This window comes from Sardina pilchardus, chromosome 2 (genome assembly GCF_963854185.1).
Source record: "Sardina pilchardus chromosome 2, fSarPil1.1, whole genome shotgun sequence".
In the NCBI taxonomy this organism is placed as follows: domain Eukaryota; kingdom Metazoa; phylum Chordata; class Actinopteri; order Clupeiformes; family Clupeidae; genus Sardina; species Sardina pilchardus.
Window position 1 is genome coordinate 9,452,737 of NC_084995.1, and position 22,543 is coordinate 9,475,279.

Below are 22,543 nucleotides of genomic sequence, written 5' to 3' on the forward strand. Positions count from 1 at the left end.
TGGAGGCCCCCCCATTACTCAAGCCATAATTGTTTTCTTTAATCTTAAATGCCTGATGCTTGCATGAAATATGCTATACAGTGTGCTATATGAACTCCCCTTGCTTATGGTCATACCCTGCCTGTCGAAATGATAACAGCAGTCGGACTTATCAAACTGTTGCACGTTTTGGTATTTCACTGCATCTGCCTCTGATTCTGCCTTTCCTACGCAAGTGACTGACCACATATGGGAGATGAGGCCCGATTGAGTGGGCTCCACGGCCGCCCCTGGCGGAGCCCTTAGCCGGGGGAGGGCTTCTGCGTCCCCCCCCCTAAGCTCCAGCGGAGGTGTCTGTGCACATTGCTTTGAGTCTCCCTTATCAACGCTCCTGCTGCCTGCCCACTGTCTCAGCCCTTTTGTCTTGCTCTCCCTCTCCCTCGCTGCTTCCTCCCACATTTTCTCCTCTCTTTGTGACTGATCACATGTTTGCCTTTTCTTTCTTCCTCTGTGGTCTGTGGATATACTCATTTTAATTAGCTTGTCTTCCACCACACGAGGCCTGTGTGCGTGCGTGCGTGTGTTTGTGAGACATAAGGAGTATATCAGAGTGAACGTGATGTAATGTGGTGCAAGATGCTGTATTGGGGAGATTGTGGATTTGGCATCTGTTTGCGCTGTGCTGTCTCCTACCCCAGCAGCCCATGTGCCAGCAGCACACATCTAAAAGGCCACCACCCTTCTGTGTTCTAGCCTGGTGTCAAATGCACTGCTGGAAGCATTCAACTAGACGCCCTCTCATTCATACCCTTTCATGTGCTTCCTCCCTCTCTATCTCTCTCTCCATCTCTCTCTCTCTCTCTCGTTCTCTTTCTCTGTTCCTCCCTAGTTCTCTCTCTCGCTCTTGCTATTCAAACTTCTTCCTGCTCCCCCTATCTGCACCTCCTGTTTGGAGTTATCTGCTCCGCTGTTTTGTCGTACGTGGTGTGTGCGAGTGTGAAAAGGGTGTGGTGGTCTTCTCACCCATTGAATGAAAGTGAGTGCTGGTGTTTTTCCGAGTCTGTTCATTCATGCTTCGGAAGCAGTCTCTTAAAAAACAGGAAGTGGCCAGTACAGTGGTTCCAATCCCACCCTGTTTTTCGCTGTGGAGTGACTGTTAATGTTGTATGTCACCAGGACACAGGCCTCTCTCGTACCATTCTGGGCACAGCACATAGAATCACTTTTTTGCACTTGTTTTTAAAATGTACCACTGGCAGCGTTGTTTTCTTCAAATAGATGCATTTTTCCACACACTTCAGTTTGCCGTTTTGCCATTATGCCAAACCTAATGGCCTAGAACGTGAGGGATGTTCCTCAAACGCACTATATTGACCTCCTCTCCGTGACCACTAGAGGGGGCTCTGGATTGCTGAGAACTGATGTCCCAGAATGTTGATCAGTGAAGGCAGAGAGCTGTACCTTTACTCATAACATACTTGTGTTTGAATCTGGCTGCAAGTCTCTAATTTATGGTGCCCTTAAACATTTGCTTTGGTCTTGCAAAATGCCGGTCTACTGACCTAAATGTGATGCTGTTTTCTGAAGTGCAAGTCCTGCTTTGGAGCATCAGTGGCTGCTCTGAGGTGTGTGTGTGTGTGAGAGAGAGAGAGAGAGACTTTACCAGCTAGTGGATGCATGGAATGAGATTGGGAAGATAAATATTTCATAAAGCTGAATAATGATCTGCAAAATAATTTCCCTTTTATCTTTGTTAATTGGTGGTGGCAAGATCTAACGATTCTCAGGGAGTTTACACCCACATCCATTGTAGTGAATGATGCGAGTAATTGAACACTGACTGAATTAGGATTTCACTTTGTCTGTGGTTCAGCAGTTTCCCAGCCAGCTGTCTGCTTGGTACATTTGGTACTTGGTACATAGAGTTGAATCACTGCTCTGAGGTCAGGTCTCAAAACTTTTTGAAACGTAGCTTGGTTTCAGGCCCCTCTGTTCCCCAGTGGTGTGAGAGCGTCATGCCTTACAGATGTGCACTCTGCTCCTCAGAGCTGCGCTGCTGGAGCCTCAGGAGGGGGGAGTTTTCTTCCTACTCTGCCAGTCTTGTGAGGGAGTTCTCTGTCTGGCTAAAGAGGGAGCCAAGGCTAATGAACCCATTCTACTCCCAGCTCCATATGGCTTTGGTAAGAGGCCTCTGACCACGCCAGCCTCTCTCTCAGTCTGACCCTTTCTCAAGTCCTCCATTCATAAAACGCTGGCAGCGCGAGTGTATTACCGTGCAGCTGGACGGTGCCGAGCGCCGACCCCTGATCTCACCGCCGTTTGTTGTGGTTAGGACGAGCTCTCTTAGTGGAGTTGTCTTCGTTTGGAAAAAACAACATTGCCCGTGTCATTTCTCTTGTTTAGAATTCCAACGGTGTTACATGACGTACTTTTTGTCACAATCATCCCAGTGCAGGGGGGGGTGCAGTCTTGCAGGCAGATGAAAGAATGAGAAAAAGCTTCATTATCTCACAGGAGGCAGATTTCCCCAGCTGCGCTCCTTCCTCAGCTCCAGTAGAGTGATGAGCGTACGCGGTATGTTGGAGCTCACGCGAGCCGGATCACAGCGCAGTGATAACTCGGCCCATGCCTGGAACGCAACAATGGCCGCTGTGTGATACGAGGCTCGGGGTGTAACAATGGGCTGAGTTTGGGAAGCTGCCACCTTTTCTGGTTGTTTCCTCTCCGCACTTCTTGGAATGCACAAATGTACTCTCTGTTGAACTGAGGAGGTGCCTGGAAACGAGAGACGGGTCTCCTTAGTTTTACCCTCTCGGCACGTTTTTATGACTTGTATGTTTGACCCGTTAGTATAACCTGTAGCACTGTTCAGAAGTGCAGAAAAAGTGCAAACACTAGCTTGTATTGATTAAAGCAAGAATCTTGCCCCACATCCTGAATATACCTGCTGCCCATTTTAGATGGTCACTTGAAACGTTGTTATCATTGTAGAACCATGCTGGGTTAATTAAGTGAGGGCCGAAACCTTTTCAAGATTCCTGTGAATCTGTTAACAATCTGCCCTTGTTTAACTACACGATGGGGCCTACTAAAGGAATGCATGTTGTATCGTCAACTTCATTCAGATTATGGTCTATGTGAAGGAGATTTTGAATCCGTCATAACTGACCGCTGATGGATGCATGGACTGTTTATTAACTACCAACGTTTTGTGCAGAGCACCTTTTTTTGTCTGAAGGCAAAATTGATCAGTTGGCTTGCTAACTTGCTTTTATCATTGCTGTTCATTGTCCAAGAATGTGTTCTGTATGCCTACACTTTGAAAGGAAATGCACTGGACTCCCTGCAAGGAAATATTATATACATTGATGCTCCTTGACCTCATTGACCCCTTTGACCTGGGCTCTTTTGGTCTTCTTCTTCTCATCTTCCCCTTCTCCTGGTTATCAGGCCAGCCCACGCACATTTTCTGTCTGTGGTGGGATAATGCACATTTCTACACTGAGCCTTTTTATGGCTCTGGGTCGATTGTGGAGTTGGGAGCTGGGTTGACGCTGAAAAGCATCATTCATAAATAATGAATGCACCGTCCTTTCACCCAGGCTCTCATTACCTCTGCAGGAAGGCAGTGCTAGTCTAGAATGCTCTAATCCATCTAATTCCATTCTGAGTGTGTGCCTTCGAGTCAGAAAAATATGCAATCATAAGGCATGACTGTGTGTTCAGCATCTACCCCTGGAGAGTACCTGAGCCTTTATCTGGTTTGTGTAGATCTGATGATGTATTTCTGCCCTCATAGTGGAGCTTTGATGCTTTGTGAAAAGTGACCTTGGCTTTGTGAAAGATGCTATATAAATGTAACATATAGTTAGTTTCATAAGTTTAAATATCTTACGAAAACCACATGTTCCCATTACAACAAATGTCAGAAGGCAGGATTGTCTTCTATTTTGACGATTGCAATGGTGCACTGAATATTTGTATAAAATTCTGCCTTCTAAGACCCTTTGTATTTCAGAATTTTGACATTTATCCTTAAAGAACGATGATGACGGCAAAAAAAAAAATAAATGGAGGCAGCTGGCAGCTGCCTTCCGTTTCGGACAGACCCTTAGTTGAAGGTGAACGTTTCAGTTGTTTGCTATGCAAATTACAAAACTCAAGCTGTGAGAGCCACACTGGAATTCACAGCCTCTTTACACCTCGTTATGTTTTGACAACTGGGTGACACTTCAGTCACTTTTGATTCTGCAACTCTCTCACAAAACCTCAAAAGGAGGGTGACATTCAGTTGCTCAGAACTCTTGTAGGTTGCCGTCTGATTGAGAGAAAATTGCCTTTTTCAAATTTGACTGTGCTGGAAGGAAATATTTAAGCTTCTTGGAGTTGGATGCTGGTTTGTTGCTTAGCCTATAGCACCAAAGAGAGACTTCTGTACATCTTTTCTGTCAGCATTTTGCATTTATCTTAACAACCTCTGGTCCATGCCACCAGGGTCCGTCGTCTCTTTATGACACCTGTTATCTGGACATCTGTAATTGGGGCCCTAGATTAGAGAACAAAGGCCTGAGCATCATTAGTCCTGCTTTACACACTCTATTGTCTTCTGTCTCCTTTACGACAAGTAGATGAAAAGGGAAGAGAGTGTGGACTGGAGCATCTCTGATCTGAATCGCTGTGTGATATGGCACCGTGCCCCGGAGCCTGAGCTCCCCACGCTCCCTCTGCTGCGCTGATCTGTGATTTCTGGATAAGGAAGGATTTGGCTCCGCTGGTTGCCTAGGATCTCCAGCGTAACACTTTCTCTCTGCTTTGCTCTGAGTCAACACGCGTGTCATTTCCTTCACTTCTCCATGCTCCCTGCAGGCCTGATCTCCAAAAACACAGTGCTGCTTTCTAGGGCAGTGGGTTAAGTGTACACGTTTTTTAATATCCTGCACTGTTTTTTTTTTTTCTCAGTTGTTCTCTAGAACCTCTGTCAGGAGGGCTTGGTAAAGTGTTTCTTATAGCATTTCAAAAGCTAGCTCACCCAATTTGCTTCCAGTTGATGTTCTGTCTCTTCTGGTTTGGGCGCGGGAGCTCCACTTCTGTTTGAAATGAAAGGGGTTCGAAATAGAATTCCAGCTTATTAAATGACCATGCAAAGTTGTCGTTTCTGTTTAGTGGAGTATCGGTCGCTTGCACCACTCTTCCAACAGGCTAACTTTTTTTCCCCCATGGTCCATTTCACACCCGTCCACCATTCTCTCCCCTCTCCGTCTCTTTCTCTCTGCTGCTCACTCCGTCTCCCTCTCCTCGGACAGAATGCTGATGAGTTGGCAGACAGAAAGTCTCTTCTCTGTACGTCTCTTCCAGTCTCTGGCCTATCTGTGGGGTTTTCCTCAGTAGAGGTCAGTGTTTGGGTAAATTGCCTTACCTTGCCTGCTGAGGCTTGGCCTCTCCCCTCTCCCCTCTCCCTCTCATCCACTCACACTAACTGCAGTCGATTTCCAGCCTGTCTGTGCGTGACGCTTGGCTGAGTGTACCTGACCAGATGAATACTGAGCAGGGAGTGTGTGTGTGTGTGTGTGTGTGTGTGTGTGTGTGTGTGTGTGGATAGACCCTGCAGAACATCTCATCCTGTTTCGGTAATGGAGTGTAGATTGTAATCTCAGGAGTTTTTCAAACCCCCCCCAAGTTCCTGTATCCCCACTTAACTATATAAAAGTCCACTTGCCGCTAGAAACTGTCTGAAGTGTACCATAGCCGTGTTCCTCCAGTGTGGATAGGTCTGTGTTGCGAGGCCTGTCCTCATCTCCCCTCTCCCCTCTCGCCAGAGCGGCCTGAACTCAGCCTCGCTCCTCTTCATCAGCTCTCATCGACATGCTGATTTTGACATGCATGCCGACTGGCACCGTGTCTGGCTGCCAGTACTTGGGGTTCTATCAGCAGCTAATCAGTTGAAGCACTAGCGATAAGGCACACAGAGGCGCGACTGAACTGCTTTGGAACAGCTACTGAGAGCCTCCTTTTCATCAGACGGCTTCTGGATCATCTCTCACGGTGTCTGTGCCAATGGACTAGCGCTCTTGCGGTCGGTTTTGAGGGTTTTTATTGCTAGTGTGGACAATTTGACAAACTCCCAACAACGATTTAATGGATTGTATGTTGGAACTGTCTTTAAGCAGAGTGAAAATCCGTCTGTGGTGACAATACAGTAGACTGTGCTAAAGCAGTTTAACGGTGGCATGTTTTGATTTTCATCTTATTGTATATAAATTGATGGTCCACTCAAATTGGCAGTGTGGGTTAATAAATGCTGTCGTTCCCTCATCAGCCCTCCGCACACACCCATGCAGCACCCCTGACTGGCTGTCATTCCCGAGGCTACGTCGTCAGCAGTATGAATTTGTACCTGTCGAGCTGTGGACCTCTGCTGTCAAACTGATGTAGTGAGGAAAACAGACCTGTGTGTGTGTGTGTGGGTGGGTCCCTGTGTGTGCAGTTGAGGATGAGCCAGAGATGGATGCTGGATTGCCAGTGGCAGGCTTTTTTTTTTTTTCTTTTTAAAGGAGTGTGTGTTGTGTGTCTGTGAAGTAGATTAAGGGAGACGTGTCCATGGAGTGTTACGGGTGGTGAGCAGCGGGCAGCGGCGGCGCTCCGGCGAGGCTCACATCAGCCGGCCGTGGAGCGCTGCCATCAGGCCACGGGGAGGAGCTTGGAGAGGAGGCGTGAGAACAGCGCTCCGTGCCCCTGTTGCTGCCGAGAGATGGAGCAGAGGGAGGGAGAGGGAAGAGAGGAAGAGAGGAAGTGAATCACAGGGAACGGAGAGAGAGAGAGAGCATCCGTAACAGCAGTCACTGAAAGCAGAGGTGGAGGAGGGAGGTGAGCAGGAAGGGGGAGGGTGGCTGTCTGCTCGCAGCACAGCGTGCTCCCGGACTGCTCAGGACGAGCGCAGTGTATCCACTCCAGAGGAGAGAGAGAGAGAGAGAGAGCGGGCGCGGGTGCAGCTGCAGACAGGACCAGGCTGGGCATCCTGCATGAGGGGGCGCGGGGAGGCATCAGGTGTCTGGAGGATCCCCTAACTTTGGACGCTACAGGAAGTCTGCGGAACGCGCAGGAAGAAGCCACGCCAGTACGCGTCCCCGGGAGCGTGACACTTTGAGCGCTTACTTCTCTTCTTGGTGATTTCCGCTGCTCGTTCTCAGCCCTCCCTTGTTCCGGGGCACTTTTTCCAGCTTGTCTCTTTCCTGATGAGCAAGTCAATGTGTGGCTGTGGCTGCAGCTTCATCTCGTCTCTGATGAAGAGGCTGGGCCGCTCGGCCTGCTGCTCCGACCTGCTCTCCTGCAGCCACACCTCTGAGCACCTGCAGCGGCTGGCCAGCGGCTGCCCCTCTAAGGTAACCCTGTGCCCTGGGGAACCACACAGGACTGCCCTGGGGTCTGTCGCCATCTCTTGCATGGAAGGCATCTGATGTAGCAGGGTCTTTTGCGGGATTGTTAGAGGGTGTCTTGTTATGTAGTGAATACACCGACTACACTAAACTGTGAAGTATCAAGATTATAGAGTGACAGTTGCTCAGTGACCTGCCAATTTGACCCCTGCATGTTACACGTGAAAAGTTTGATGTATAGCCTCGAGTGGGATTGGTAAGAGCAGGTGCGCTCCGAGGAGAGAAAAGTCTCTGCATGAATAGGTTTTTGTGTCCTCTTGAGTCTCTGGCCTGACCTTGCGGCGGCGGCTGGCTCTGTGTTATTCCGGCATTAGCGGGCCTTTGAGACTAAAGCAGTACTCTGCAGTAATTGATTTTGTAATGGAAGCAGGTGATTTAATGGCTGTCCCGCTGCCTGCCTTGGTGACCACAGACTCCTCTTTTGAGGCGCTGGGAAGCAGACACAGCCATTTAGGCGTCCAGAGCGGTCGCTGTTTGACGGGAAGGAGGACAGGGGAAGGGGCTTTTATTGCCCGCGGTGATGGATTGGACACTGGGCGTGGTGGCAAATGGGGTCAGGGACACGTATCTGTCTTCACTTGTCACAGAGTTGGGTTGACTGGCAGGTAGCTGGGGGTCCTCCTGGAGTGTTAATGAATGCTGGGGCTGTGATGGAGTTTGGGTGGATGAGTTTGCATAGAGTGATCTGGTGGTTTGTAGTTTGGATATGATTTCTGTTGGTTGGTTGGTTTTTCCTTGCTAGTACAGACTCTTGAGTATGATGCATGATGTATTGCATGAAATGAGATCTCTGTTAGAGATATCTCCGGATATTAGATGTTTTTTAGGGAGATGAGGACAGGGAGGGCAATTGTTAGATAGAAAAACGGAAGAGAGATGCAGATCAATCGATGAGTCGTTTTCATTCCCCCCCTTCTGGAAACCAGACCTGACTTCCTGAATTTATTTAGAATGCACAATGTCTGCAGCCAACAGAACGCCAGTCATGTTGCAGTTTAGGGAAAACCCAGGAGAGGATCGGCTTCCTGCTGGTCGGAACTGCAGTGTTTTGATGCATAGTCAGAGAATCCTAAGCCAGGTCATGTCTGAAGGTCTTGTGTGTCCCGTTTGCAGACATGGTCCCGCGCCCAATCTTTTAATAGCGTCATCGATTAATAGTGTCTGTCTCTAAAGCGTAGACCCCGGGGCACGCTGAAGCATTAGCTTTTGTATTTATAGGATTAGTCTTTTAAAGCAGGACTTGACTCCGATACTGTAGCTCATGGCCGCTGCTGGAAATTATAATTATGGAGATTAACTTCAGCTTTTATTGGCTCCTTGTGGGCCAAAGCTGGGCATCACTTGGCTGGCGGTGGGCACCATTTCTCTCACCCGTGGCCGCGGCCACTTGTCTTATCACAGTAATGTGACATCTGAGACTCCAACATGGCCCTTATGACTGGCAGGAAGTACGCTTCAGTCTGACATGAGGGGGGAAAAGCTACTCGCAGTGTGCAGAGTGAACGCTCTGTGGATGGCTTTGAACCAATTTAAATGGAGGACTTATTGGCTGCTATTGAATTTGCTGTTCTCCTTGCTCTTCCCTGAGTCTATTATAGTGGCATTTATGATTTATGGGGTGCTGCCATTTGGTGGAAGACCTCATACGGTCGCTGTCTGTCTGCTGTCTGTTCCTCTCTGAAATAATAATAGTAGTATAATAATCTATCTGTAAATTACAGGAATGTCTGTCTGTGTCTCCGTATAGTGTGTCGCATATCCGTCGAACCGTTTGCCTGATTGATTTCGATCTTGCCAAGTATCGAGTAAGTGCAGTGCCAAGTTGGACATTGTTTGGATAAGAAATGTTAAAGGTGAATATATTATATGTTACCAGTATAAGAAGCACACATTGGCTTTCGGCGCTCTAAGCGCTGGCCACTCCCCCTCGCAAAGCACAGCGAAGGACCAGAGACAGAGAGGAACGCAGTGGAGCATGGGTAGCAAAGATTCTAGATTCTATCTAGCTCTGTTCTAGAACCTTTGGTTGGTAGCACTCAGAGCGATGTAGATGTATCTATATGGCTCTAGTGGCACTGAATCATGCATGACACAGCTAGTCATAATGCAAGAGGGTTTGAGCGATTATCATGTCAACAATAAAGAGTGCCTCTGAATGTGGTTTGCTTGCATAAAATGATTCAGTGGGTTTTGCAGCAACACGCCAACAAACGTGGGTAGCCTGGAGTGGCTATTGAAAACGATGTGAGAAATGCAATAGGCCGCTAAACCAACAGGGCAGACTTTGAAAGACAAATTGAAACAAGCCATAATGGTCCCAAATGTAAAGGCGTTTCAGAATGGCACACATGTAAAGCAAACAATGCTGCCATCAAGGAGTGGCAGAGCATGATGATACTTATGGGCTACCAGCGACTGTTTTTGAGGCCCGAATTTCATATGATGCATCATTCCACAAAATGGTTTGTCTTCTCTATGAAGTTATTCAATAGGCTAAACATATAGCCTTGACTCAAAACAGTCTCTTGCTGCCGTGTTTAAATTCTGCTCACTGCACATTTATTATAATGTATTGTTGTTTTGTACAGGAATAGCATGTTTGAATTAGCCTAGAAATTTAGACGCACCCTATTACGTGCAGAGTAGTTTGAAAGATACCGGTTTATCCCACCCCCAGGCTTCAGCTCTGTGAATGGTCCGACTCCAGACTATACATTTCTGTATAGTTTGGCTTGCCAGGCTATGTTTGAATGGCACTGTGTAATAATACAGTAGTAATGATAATAACAATAGTAATAATTATATGTGTCTTTTCTGTGAAATTGTGGCTCTGCTTACAGATCGGGCTCTATAGCGTCGCACGGTGCTATATTGCTTTGCTGGAAAGCTGGAATATGCCGGGGTTCCTTGCTGTCTCCAGGCAATTTGTGGTGGTGTGTGAATAGTGCTGTGTTTGCCGCTCTATGTAGGCCATTGTATAGCCTCTGGTCTGCTGTTACCCAACCACACGTAAACAACTCGGCTCATTGTGGTTGTACCTGGGATTGGTGTTAGGAGGATGCATTGTGTCCTTGACTTGCCTTTATGGCAGGAAGCGGAGGTTTTGTTGCTTACAGAGATGCAATACTTTTGTGACTATTATGTGTTGAGTGCTCAGCAGCACAGTATAATATGTCTGTTCGACAGTGTTATCCTCATGAAATTGCCAGATTTGGTGCTGTTGATGTAATTATCCCCCTTGTACAATCAATGTTGCCCTTTCATTTGAGCAGCATTAGCCTCCAGCCATATGCGAGGTTGTTTTGAAGATGAGACCCACTCGTCACGGTGATTGTGTCTTGATTAGCCTGAGACAGGTGGTAATTTGAGCGCTGGCGTAATTGGCATTAGGCTGCGTGAGCAGCTACCTGCGCCTGTTTATGAACATCTCTTCCTCATCACCTCTTTCTCGAGCAGATTGGGCTCAAGCTGAGCCGGGCGCGCGCGCGTCACCCGCTCTCAAGCAGGGTGGAAATAAACGAGCCGAGCGCCGTCCCAATCTGTCTCGGTAATGAATCTTCTGCCAGTTTACATCTGCTTAGCCACTGGTCTGCCTCTTTCACCCAGAGCGCGGGGGCCCTTGCAGGAGAAATGGACGCAAAGCAGTATTGAGAGATAAATAAAAAATAAACAAAGCAGACAATCTCCGAGCGAGTTCCACTCAGCCGCACAGAGGACGGCTATTAAGGCCGAGTACAAATGGGCCGCAGATTAGGGATGCTAAATACCCACAGCCCTGATGGCCATTCATTATGCTGCCGGGATTCTAATGGACATTTGGTGGAGATGACGAGCATGTGCCCACTAGATGGCTGTGGAAATGGAGGGAAAAGCAGTCATTCCTAACCACCCAGGGCTTCCTTTTAGCAGATGCAGAGCTAAAGCCAGAAAAAGAATAGGCTTAAGTGGATATGAGCTTGCTGCTCTGCATTTGCCATAGGGTCAGGTAACTGACTGGAGGTGTGTGTGTGTGTGTGTGTGTGTGTGAGAATAGATGAGTAGTTTGTACTCATGCGCACTTAGAGTTAGTCAGTGTTATTTCCTCTGTTTGTGAGAGTGTGTGTGTGTGTGTGTGTGTGTGTGTGTGTGCACCCTGTGCTCTTCTCAGGCCTCCTGCAGCACCGCCCCCCCTGCAGCTGTGCCTTTTGTCTGGGGCATTCAGCACTTGGCTCTCCAGCTCTCGGCTGCAGCCCTGGTCCAGCTGTCTTGATCAGCTGCAGCACTCTGGGCCACACGGACCCGTCCAGACGCGGCTCCAGCACCAGCAAGCCCATATGCTCGCACGCTGGCGCCTCATTCAGGGGCCGAAGAGGACCCGTTCTAGTGGTAAAAAAGCCTGCATTGATTGGTGGCCGAGGAGTGCTATTTAAAGCACGTGAAACCGGATGATGGCGATGCCAACCAGACATGAACTTGAGAGGGTGTTTGTCCTTTTTTCATTGTATGTGTGGCTGGCTGCTCCCTCAGCTGTTAATGCGCAAGATTGTTGTGTTTAATGTCGGATGTTTTGATGTTCGGCAAGCAGACCTTTTTTGAAGATGGCATTCGGTGCAGCATAGGAGACGCCACCTGTTGCGGTAATCATGAGAGACTGAAGCTCGCGTGGCGGTGGGCGGTGTGTGATTTAGCGAGTCGAGCCGCAGCTGGAATCCAGAAAATGCACTGCAGCAGCAGCTGAATCACCTCCGATAAAAAATGTCCTTTGAAATCCTGCCCTCAGGTGTGCGCCGTGCTAAATGCCTCCGGATAACCGCGGCGGACAGATATTTGCTCTGCGCCTGCTTCTCCCTGGTGCGGGAGCCCCGTTTCATAAATCGCCTCGCAGGCACTGCAGGCCTTAATGGAAACCGCACCGCGTGAGTGTCATCGCACATTCACGCTGTTGCTTTTTGCTGACTGCAGAGACTGCATAGCCCAGGCCACTTTCAATTACGCTGATTAGGAAAGGAAGGAAAAGCTGTAATCTAGCCTCTCTGGGGGGGAAAAGAACAGAGCTTTTAGCGGATCAGATTTGGTGGAAACGGAACTGCATCTTTTGGTTATGCATGGGACTCTGAACCAGGGTTTGAAACTGCAATATTGCGTTTCATTTCCAACTCGTTTTGGCTGATAACTTTTAGTCGTGGGCCGGCATACTGTCTGATCCTGTTTTTTATTTAATTGATTCTAGAATTAATTTATTAGCCTACTCCTATTGTGATGGCCTACTTGTTGTAGATGAGGACATGTCACATTCCCTCATGAAAAACAAGGCTAACAAAATAGTCTTTGATGTGTGTGGGTCAGTCACATCGGTGCCATAGAGGGCCAGTTCCACAGCTGTCCTCTCTACGGATGCCCCCCCCCCCCGCCTCTGCACCCCCCCCACCCACCCCCACAGTAGCCACAGTGTTGCCCCAGTGGGAACATGAGGGACGTTTGTCAAGGACACGGACCTGAGACTGCCTCTCCTCCTCAACTCCTCACCGGATCACACGAAAGCAGCGAGAGAGCAAAAGCAGGCGTTCAGCAGGAGTCGGCCTTTTCCAGATGGTCCAGATGGTTTATGAGATTTTCTGGATCCAGAGCCATCTGAATTAGAGCATCCTGTTTGGTCAACCCAGATTGCTTGTTATTCCCTTGCATTTGATATTGATTTCATCTTTCCCTCTCTTTTAATGAAATAACTAGCCCGTTGCGCTGGGTTCCAGACGGGCTGGCCAGCTAGATTGCTAGATGGCACGGATCTGAGCACAAGCAGCACAACTCTGGCCGGTACACCTGCCCGGGGCTCTGTGGCCCAGTCATTTCCTCTTTAGTAGCGCTGCTGGACGTGTTTAAGGTTCTATTTTAAACTCCTATGGAATGAAACTGCTCCCTCCCCCCCCCTGCCATCCGGTCTACCCCCTTGCCAGCCGTTTTCCCAGGATGCCTTAGCGTGCGTGTGCCCATCCAGTCCTGCGCACCACAGTGATTGTCTCCACAACAATAACAACACGCAACTCTCAAGTCTAATTACGGAGACTTTGTTCTCCAGTAAGGTGCAGGGCAAAGTGGGCTATTCATAGCCTTCCGCTCGCCGTGGTAGCTGCTATGAGCTACAGGTCCCAGGGGACTGGTGGACTGCAATAGGAGATGGATGTAATGCTTCCCTGAAATGCTCTCTCTCTCTCTCTACACACACACACACACACACACACACACACACACACACACACACACACACACACACACACTCTCTCTCTCCTCAAGGTCGTCAGGTGCTAACATTTCACAGAAACTGACACAAAATGCTATCTCTTTTTTTACTGTCAGAGTTGTGTTTGCTGGTGGGCAGGTTTAGTTGTGCCCATGCCAGCCGAGGATATGAGCGGCTATTGGAGAGATGGGTGGGCACTGCTGGAGTGTCTGGAACCCTCTTCTGTGATGGTTGGGGCACAGTCTGTAATATCATCAGGTTCCTTTCATGTGGTTTACAGTACATATTGGTTATGTCCAGTCAGTGGCAATACATAGAAATTTACTCACAAAGAGCCAGCTGGTCAGCAACTCAAAAAGCAAGCTAGATTTTTTAGCTATAAGCAGTGCTTTTTAAAAAACACAGTCTGCCAATATGATGTGTTTTTGTGCGGTCATGGCTTTTTGACTGTAGGGCAAAAACAGTTTTGTCCCTTGTATATCCTGTTGTCTTTAGCCATGGGAGAATACTGTGATTCATTTTTGCGATGTAACTGAATTACACCAGAACCTTTCAGGGGCTAGCAGAAATTAAGAAAGAAAACCACACGACAGTCCGTTATTATATTATGCCTCTTTAACTTGATTCCCATTAAGAGCGACTGAGCTAGGGAGTGGAACTGAAATTGAGAGTGAGCGAGTGAGCGAGCGTGCACGCACGTATGTGTGCTCTCTCCGGACGTGGGCTTCCTCTGGCCTTAGATACAGATAAATGACCTGTCACAGAGGTGTGCGGCGCGGTAATAAGTATAGCAATGACACGCAGCGCTTCACACCGCTATCTGAACTCAGCATGCACAGAGTGCACTCTCATTCACTCCGTCCCCCCACCCCCCCGCCCGCCCGCCTCGCCCGTCTTCCGCTCTGTCTGTGTCCATGCGTGGCTGGACAAGAGCCAGAGCTCGACTGGAAAGTCGGATGTTTTATAGCCTCTCATAATGGAAGTGGGGCTCGGCTACAGGAAGCGCCTCGCTCTGCCGTTTTCCCTGCCCGTCTCCCGCGGTGACGGCAGTGCCATCCCTCGCACAGATAATCTGATGTGAACAGGAGCTGGGCATTGTTGTAGTATCCGTTCCATACTGTTGCCCTAGTCATGCGGGCTTCGGCTGCTCTGTTATCTGATGGTAGTTGAATGGTAGCGTGGTCCCAGTGTTGCGTATCCACAGATTAAGTAAATCATTCTTGTCATGAGGGATTATCTTGATGACACTGCTTTCACGACTCGCTGGTGTCTCCAAGTCAAATGTCCAGACTTTGTTTGTGTCGGTCAGCATTGCATGATCGATTTCTATCACCATAATGACCTCTCACAGAAGAAAACTCAGGTGAACATTCCACTTCTCCCCTACTACGGGAGTGGCAACATTTTAGGAGCTGCATGTGGCCAGAAAAGCAGTTCAAGGCCGTGTATCGGCCTCTCCCACTCTCCACTGCTGTCTGTGAAAAACAAATTATCTACTAGAATGATTGTTCACTTACTGAGATTGCCAGCTCCATCTTTGGCCGCCTGAAAAGGACACACAAGGTTTTTAGATAAAGGAGCTCTCCACTGATCGCTGTGACAGGTGGTTGGCAAGCTTGCTGTGTGCTACGGTGCAGGCAACCAATCAATGATCGGCCATCAGAAGGAGTAAGATCAGGGAATTGCTTTTGCTAAATGCTATTTATTTGACCATGTATTTTTCCTGTCAAGCCTGGTTTTGGTGCTGTGGATGTTGTTTCTTGTGGTTGGGTGTCATTTCTTGTTCTGCATCGTACGTCATCTCTACGACCACTTCTCCTGAGTCCTCGGAATCTTATAACCACACTTTGACCAGTGCTGTCTCTTGGTTACAGTGCAACAGCCAAGGTTTATGCAATTTTCAGTGCGAAGAGACTTGCATGTTTATTGCTGCCGTCCTGAGATTACTGGTCAGATGTGAAGGTGATTGACATTTTGGCAATGAGTCCAAACCCATTGCTGTTGATTGTTTTTGTGTTGATCTCTGAGGCTGCAGTGAATGCTGATGGTATTGATTGGTGGAATTGGGAAATGTTCCCAGACTTCACTCCTGTAGTCTAGCCTGGGAGAGCCTGTGCAGATTGCCATCTCATGCACATCACTCACACATGGCCAATGTTGTGATCATTCTCTAGGAGAACATAACAAAAAACTTTGTTTTAAACTTTAATGAGAAGATGGTAAATGTACTCAACATTTTTGACCAACAATGTAGGCATGTTGCATAGTGTTTTAGTCACTTGGACTAGCAAGCAAGCATTTACGTGCAGGCCCTTAAAAGCCCTTAAATGGGCAATTCGCACAACCCCTGGTAATAATTACTTTATCCCACATGAAACGAATCCCGTCCGGATAGGGCTATACTGTACATGGTTTATCTCCACCTCAGGTAAACACCATGCTGTTGTATGTCTGACTTTCATTTGCAGCTGGGATGAGTGTGCCTGACTGTCATGCAAAGTATCTCACCGTCTCTTGTCAAATAGGCTAGAGCAAGGAGGCTAGTTCAGCTTGCAGCACTTCTGATGTGTGAAGCACATAAGTGGGCCTCCATCAAGCTGTGCCGTCATGCACACAGTTCTCCGGTGGATCTCTGACACAGATACAGCTGCTTGCAGGTCGTTTGAAGTGGGCCTAATGCTCTGTGTTTTAAATAGTGGCGCAGTAGCTAAATGAGTTGCACTAAGTGGGGAAGCCACTCTCGGGGGTTTATCTAGGGGCGCATTAAAAGCGTGCATTTGTGTGCTGTGAGAACATGGCCCATCTGCTTTACATTATTTTCTCTCCCTCTTTCTCTCTCTCTCTCTCTCTCCCTCTCTCCCTCCTTAATGCATGAACATGTATACTCGTAAAGAATCTCTGCCACTGTTCAGCCACTGCAGCATAACAATCATGAGGACACAGCACAATGGTGCCACTATCTCTGGTTTCTTCAGCTTAAAATAGCCAAACAGAACTGGAGAATGATTAGATTACTTTAATGAGTGCACTCACTTCTTGATGATCAAGTCATAGCACTTAGACATGAGTTTCTTGAAACCTTTTTGTGTCTCCTTGTCCCTCTGTGTTTTTTATCCTCTTGAGTCTCTTGTTGTTTCTGCCTTTTACCTTTTAGGCGTTGTGATTTTAAAAAACAGGTCTTGCACTTCTGAAATAGTAGTTGGCTGAAAGAACTGATAAAACACAATCTGCTAAGTAGCGCGCGGGTGTTTGGGACGGCAGAGACGTGGGCGCGTGTGATTGGCAGTGTGCTGCAGACTGAGCTCTGTGATGAGTCCAGCCTTGTGTAATCAGGGTTTCCCGCGTTACAAATCAGCCAGGAGTGCAACGGCGCCGCTTCAATCACGGCCTCCCTGTACAAGGCTTCCCTGGCCTCAGAGGAGTTCAGCTGGAGCTGTGCACTAGAGCACAGAGCACACACAGAAATAAGCTGCAGGCTTCTGTGTGCTGTCGTCCAAGAAGTGCAAAAGCTCAAAAAGGCGTGTGTGTGTGGGTCTTAGCCATCTCCTGGCAAAACACCAATACCAATCTCTCTCACACACACATACACACACTGTTTGTAACTGAACTGGGGGGGGGGGGGGAGTCACAGATGACAAAGCTGCTGATGCCAGGTGGCTCAGGTGAAGGACACCCATTTCACAGCCTGTAAACCCAGTCCTCTTCTGAACAGGCTATATCCCCTCTCTAAGCTGTGGGCTTCAGCTGAAGAGCAGAAGTGCAGAGCAGTTTAGTATAAGTACCTGAAGGCTCACTCCATATAGCCTAGACTCTGGACACTCTTTGAACTCATATGCCCCCCTGTGGCCAAATGCTGTAATTACAGAAATGAACAGAGATGAGTTGATTCTTCAACTCTTTTGATTATGATTTGTCACCTTGCTCTCATTTCCCATCATACGTTTTAAACATGAAACACTAGCTATGATATTAGTTCATATTAATTTTGTTCATGTTCTGATACCTCAACATGCTGAAGTCTAATGGAAGACGAGAGTATTGAGGGCCCAAATACCACATGAAATGGTGATGTGTGCTGTGGTTACAAAGTCTGTTTTGGTATATGAAGTTTATACTAACAGGTTTTCTCTTTTCTCTTTCAGAATGCCAAGCCTTTCTCCTCCTCAGACAGCTTAGTGAAGGTGCAGGAGGTAGCAAGCTGGCTTTTGGAAATGAACCAGGATCTGCTGTCGGGGGGCAGCAGGCGGAGGGGGGGGCCGCGGCCACGCCCAGGGCCGGGGGGTCGAGGTAACGGCTCCTCGGCCCGCGCGGCGGTGGCAGCGGCCTCGGGCACGGCCTCGGCACACCAGCCGGGCCAGGAGGCCGACGAGGAGGAGAACATGAACCGCGTGCTGGAGGACGAAGAGCAAGAACGACCCAGAGCCGCAGAAGCAACAGCAGCAGCAACAGCAGCAGCAGCAAGCCAGCCTGTCCGAGATGGAGAGGAGGAAGAGGAGGGCGAGGAGGAGGAGGAAGAGGAGGGCGACGAAGATGAGGAGGAAGAGGAAGAGGAGGAGGAGGAAGAAGAGGAAGAGGAGGAGACGTGGCCCTCGGGAGAGATGGGAAGCGGCGAGGATGGCGGCGAGGGCGCCCCCCGCAGGCAGCGCGGCGAGCTGAACGGAGCGGAGCAGGGAGCGTGCTGGGCAGCGCAGGACCAACGCCGGCAGGACCAGGAGGAAGAGGAGGAGGAGGAGGAGAACAACAACAGCAACAGCAGCAGCACGGGGGAAGGAGGAGCGGGGCGGCACAGAGCCGAGGAGGAAAGGACAGAACGGGAGGCGCAGGGAGGCCCCGGGGCCCAGGAGGAGGAGGGGGGCGAGGAGGAGGGGGAGGAGGAGGAGATGGACCAGGATAGTGACGAGTTTGAAAACTCGGACGAGAGTGAGAGGGAGGAGGAGGAGGAAGAGGAGGAGGAGGAAGGGGAAGAGGGCCTCCCCTCCCTAAAGAACAGTGTAGCAGACTCTACTGACAACGTGGATGGCTCGTCAGGAAGACCACATCAGACTCCAGCCTCACTCCTCAAGAAGAAGGTAAGCGCTGATCTCTACTCCGTTAAAAGCCCAGACTGGTTCATTGGTGATGCTCTGACAGTGATCTGTGATGGATCAGTTCAGCAGATAAGCAGCTCGTGCCCAAACCTCGATTTGCATAGCTTTGCCCTTGTCTTACAGGCATGTAAAGAGTAAAATTTGAATGCCCCGTCTAATATTATTTGGGTAGCAAAACTGCGAGTCCCCCATTTGGATTAAGAGGAAATGGTTGTCTGCAGTGCACTGTTACACTATAGTGGTGTCAGTTAAAAAGTACTGATGAGCTAGTCAGCATTGGTGAGGAGAATGACATTGATGTGTGTACTAGGTGGAGACGACACTCACTGGCTGTTTGGCTGCAGCTACTTCAGAGCTACTAACAGGGTTCGAGGCCCAGTGGGGTGACTGCCTTCTCCTTTGGCGTGCATATGGTCGGTTTAAGAATTGGGGTGGTGGTCATGGAGCCGTCAGAGGTCTGTCCCAGACAGGAACATATCCGTGTATGGCATGACACCTGTCTGTTAGGTAACCACTGGAAAAGGGTCTTTAGAAAGCAATGGGAACCTTCCCACTTTTACTGAAGCTTAAACAGTACCCCAAGTACTGCTGTGCATTTATTGTTCAATAGCTCCCTCTGCTGGTAGTAACGCACTATTGAAAATAGAATTGGTTGTGTATTGCACCCATGAATGTGACTTATTGTGAATAATTGTGAAGAATTCAAATTTCAAGCGTCATCCGTCTCCCCAATTCCAGACTTGCGAGTCCTGACGTCAGGGTGATGGCTGTGGCCTGTGCTCTGCTCTCTGGCCCCGTGGTGAGTCAGTAAGGCAGCTGGTCCATGCCCTGGCATACTGTACACGTGCATCAGCTCCGTGGTCGCTGCCATCTGTCATAAGCGAGTAATTAGATTTCCTGTTATAGATGCGCGCAGGACTCCTTGAAGCTCCGCGCGGTCAGGACTCCGTGGTGTGTGAGCGCGGCGTTAGCGAGCGGCTCGACTGCGGCCCCGGCCCCGTCGCTCACCCACATGTCCATGCATGGCGCGCCTCCCCGAGGCCCTGAATGCTGCGACCGGCGGCTGACATTTCAGACAAATGCTGCGGGTATATTTGATCCACGCGCTCTCGTCCGCTGCCACCGGTGACGCGCGCGTCACAGAATGAGAAGGTGATGAATTCTGGGCGCCCGCGTGGCAGCCAGGCTATTTCAGTGTGTGTGGAGTCGTGCGCGGCGCGCGCGAGCAGAACTCTAATGAAGTTTCTGTAGGCGACCGCTGCTTAAGATTAGATGGTGATTACAGTGTGGGTGGTGGTAATTATGCTGTTGGTGGTTTGTTTGATTCTCGGCGTTGACTTTGTCAAGGACGGCGGCGTCGATCCCAGCGCTGCTCCCAACCGAGCTTGATTCCTATCGTGCTCGTGCCCTTCCTCAGAGTCATTCTCAACTTAGCCGGGAGGAGGATAATTAACGATTGAAAGTGACGAACACGCGTTCCACATGATGACCTCGAACCAAAGCGGCCCGTCTCTACATGCCGCGAATCACAGGACAGCTCGGGCCACACAGGGTGGTCGAGAGAGAGAGAGAGAGAGAGACTCTGTGAGTGGCACAGAGAGATTTTATTGTATTTGTGATAGATGCAACAGATGTGGCCTTCTCCATTTCCCCAGTAGAGACTCCACTCCTATAGACACGAGTATGTGTGTGTGTGTGTGTGAGTTCACACACGAGGCGCACTCAACTCACGCCACCCCACACAAACGCACAGCACAGCCTGTGACTGGGGGTGAGGGGGGCAGTCTCTTTTCTGGACTGTCCTTGTGTGGCCGCCCCGATGGCAGCTTTGGAATGTGTCTCTTTTGCTGAGCCATGTGGCCTCCCTGCCTTTCCTGAACATGTGTGTGCTTGTGTGTGCCTGTGCGACTCACTCTGCCATTAACATGTAGCAGGTGTGTGTGTGTGCATATTTTCCCCCCTCTCTCTCTTTTGTGTGACGGGCAACAGAGCAGATCGTGAACAGAGAGAGGGGGAGTGAGGGAGGGAGGGAGTGAGTGAGTGAGTGAGAAAGGGAGGGAGGATGCGAGAGCGAAAATCATTTCCATCCTTTGCGCTCCGCGGACAGCAGTGGAGTAGGCAGTCTCCCTCCTCAGCCCAGCCCTCCAGTTCAGACGTGAGCACGGGGCAAAGCCCGAGAGCCCACCGCCGCACGCACACACACACACGGCCAGCTATGGGGAACCGGACCATGAGGAAGGTGGCTCTTCTGTTGGTGAGTGGGGCGGAAGGACCGTGCGATGAGGGCGATGTGTAAGGTGGCAGAGTCTGATGTGGCATGCGTGTGTTTGCCCACGTAGTGCCAGTGGTGACTAATTTTATAGCTTGTGCCAGGCTGAGTCCGAGGCATTGCTGTCTGTCGTCTTACTTACTTGCCATCTACTGTCATCATCATGTGTGACTGTCTGTGTCCTTTGCATTTGAGTGGCCTGTGCTGTGTCTTTGAGTGTGTGGTATGATTAGGCTACGTTTATCTGATGAGAGTGGTCAGGTGGTTTGATCTTCTGCTTCATACCTTGTCACAGCACCTTCAATTTCCTTGTACCTTTGCAAAAAGTGACATACAGACCAGATCTATCTATTCGTCCAAAGGATGAGGGAGCACTTGAATCAGCCAGACATAGAAAAACCTCTGAACTTTTGGAGGGAAGTCTCTGAACTTCTGTATTATTGACGACACTGTGACACTAATTGTATATTGTGATTTTTGTTTTAAAAATGTTATTTCCTGTAGCCGTTCACACTGATGTGAAACCAGGGCTCAATTCCAGCTTTTAGACCCCTCTCCTCACATATCCTCACCTTCGTGATCACAGACGGGTGAGGAGGAGGATGCCGCAACTTGGCCACTGCTCCGGCTGAGGCTCATGGCAGCCGAGAGGAGGCACGATCAGGACAGGAGATGACTGCTCTGCTCTTTTGAACTCCTCAAAATGATGCACTGTAGGGAGCTGTTGTCTCTGTCACTCTCTACACAGATTCCTTGTCATATTTTGGGCTGGAGCTTAGGGAGTCAAAGTGATTAGATAATTTACCTCAGGAGGATCCGCTCAATCTGTCGGCTAAATGGCACAGCCATGGTGGCTGTTTTCAGCTCAGTCTTGATGTCTGTGAAAATGCAGCATAAAGATTTATCTTGGATTACTAATGAAATCTGTCAAGCCTGAAAAGGGTCAATCCTGCCCTTGGACTGTGAGGATAACGACACTTTGACCTCTGCCACTTAAACTTGTGCAAGACTCCTCAACCCTGCTATAGTGTCTGTCTCTTCACATCCTAGCAACAGAAATATTTCATATGAGGTGACCCTGTTTGCTGTGGTTTATGTGGGAGAATAACTGGGTCAACTAACTTGTCGGAAACTCTCCAAAACTCTTTCCAACAAACATTTTTCCTCAGTTCTGGAGTAAAAGGACTGAAAATAGATCTTTTCATCTTCAGTCAGCTAGGCTTTTTTACTTTTTTTATTTTTCCAAAGCTCTGTGTACACGTGCACTCATGTTCAAATGTGTGGACCAGTACTTCACCATCTCATCACGCTTTTCATCATGTTGTGGCAATCTGCTTTCTCTAGAGCGCTCCGCTCTAGAATCTTTGGTGCTAACAGACATGCATTATTGTGTGTTGTCATTGAGATGCATTTCTCAGCCACAGATTGCTGAGTACCTGTTGCAGAATGATTTATTAATATGATATCTCTCCATCATCAGGATTCACCAGGTGAATTTGCAGGTATGCAGTACAGGTGTGCTTTTGGTCTGCGCCACCAGGTTGTCATTACCTTGTTG

At 49.0% G+C, this 22,543-nt stretch overlaps 1 protein-coding gene across 2 annotated transcripts in view; it reads left to right on the forward strand.

Annotated features, from left to right (window-relative positions):
* The window catches only part of fbxw7 (F-box and WD repeat domain containing 7), a 119,178-nt gene that overhangs the window by 26,145 nt on the left and 70,490 nt on the right, over window positions 1-22,543 (forward strand). For both annotated transcript variants that reach the window (XM_062517637.1, XM_062517645.1), the window contains exon 3: window positions 17,772-18,698. In XM_062517637.1, the coding sequence (XP_062373621.1) occupies window positions 17,841-18,698 (858 nt within the window). In that variant the 5' untranslated portion in view covers window positions 17,772-17,840. The remainder of the gene's footprint in view (window positions 1-17,771; window positions 18,699-22,543) is intronic.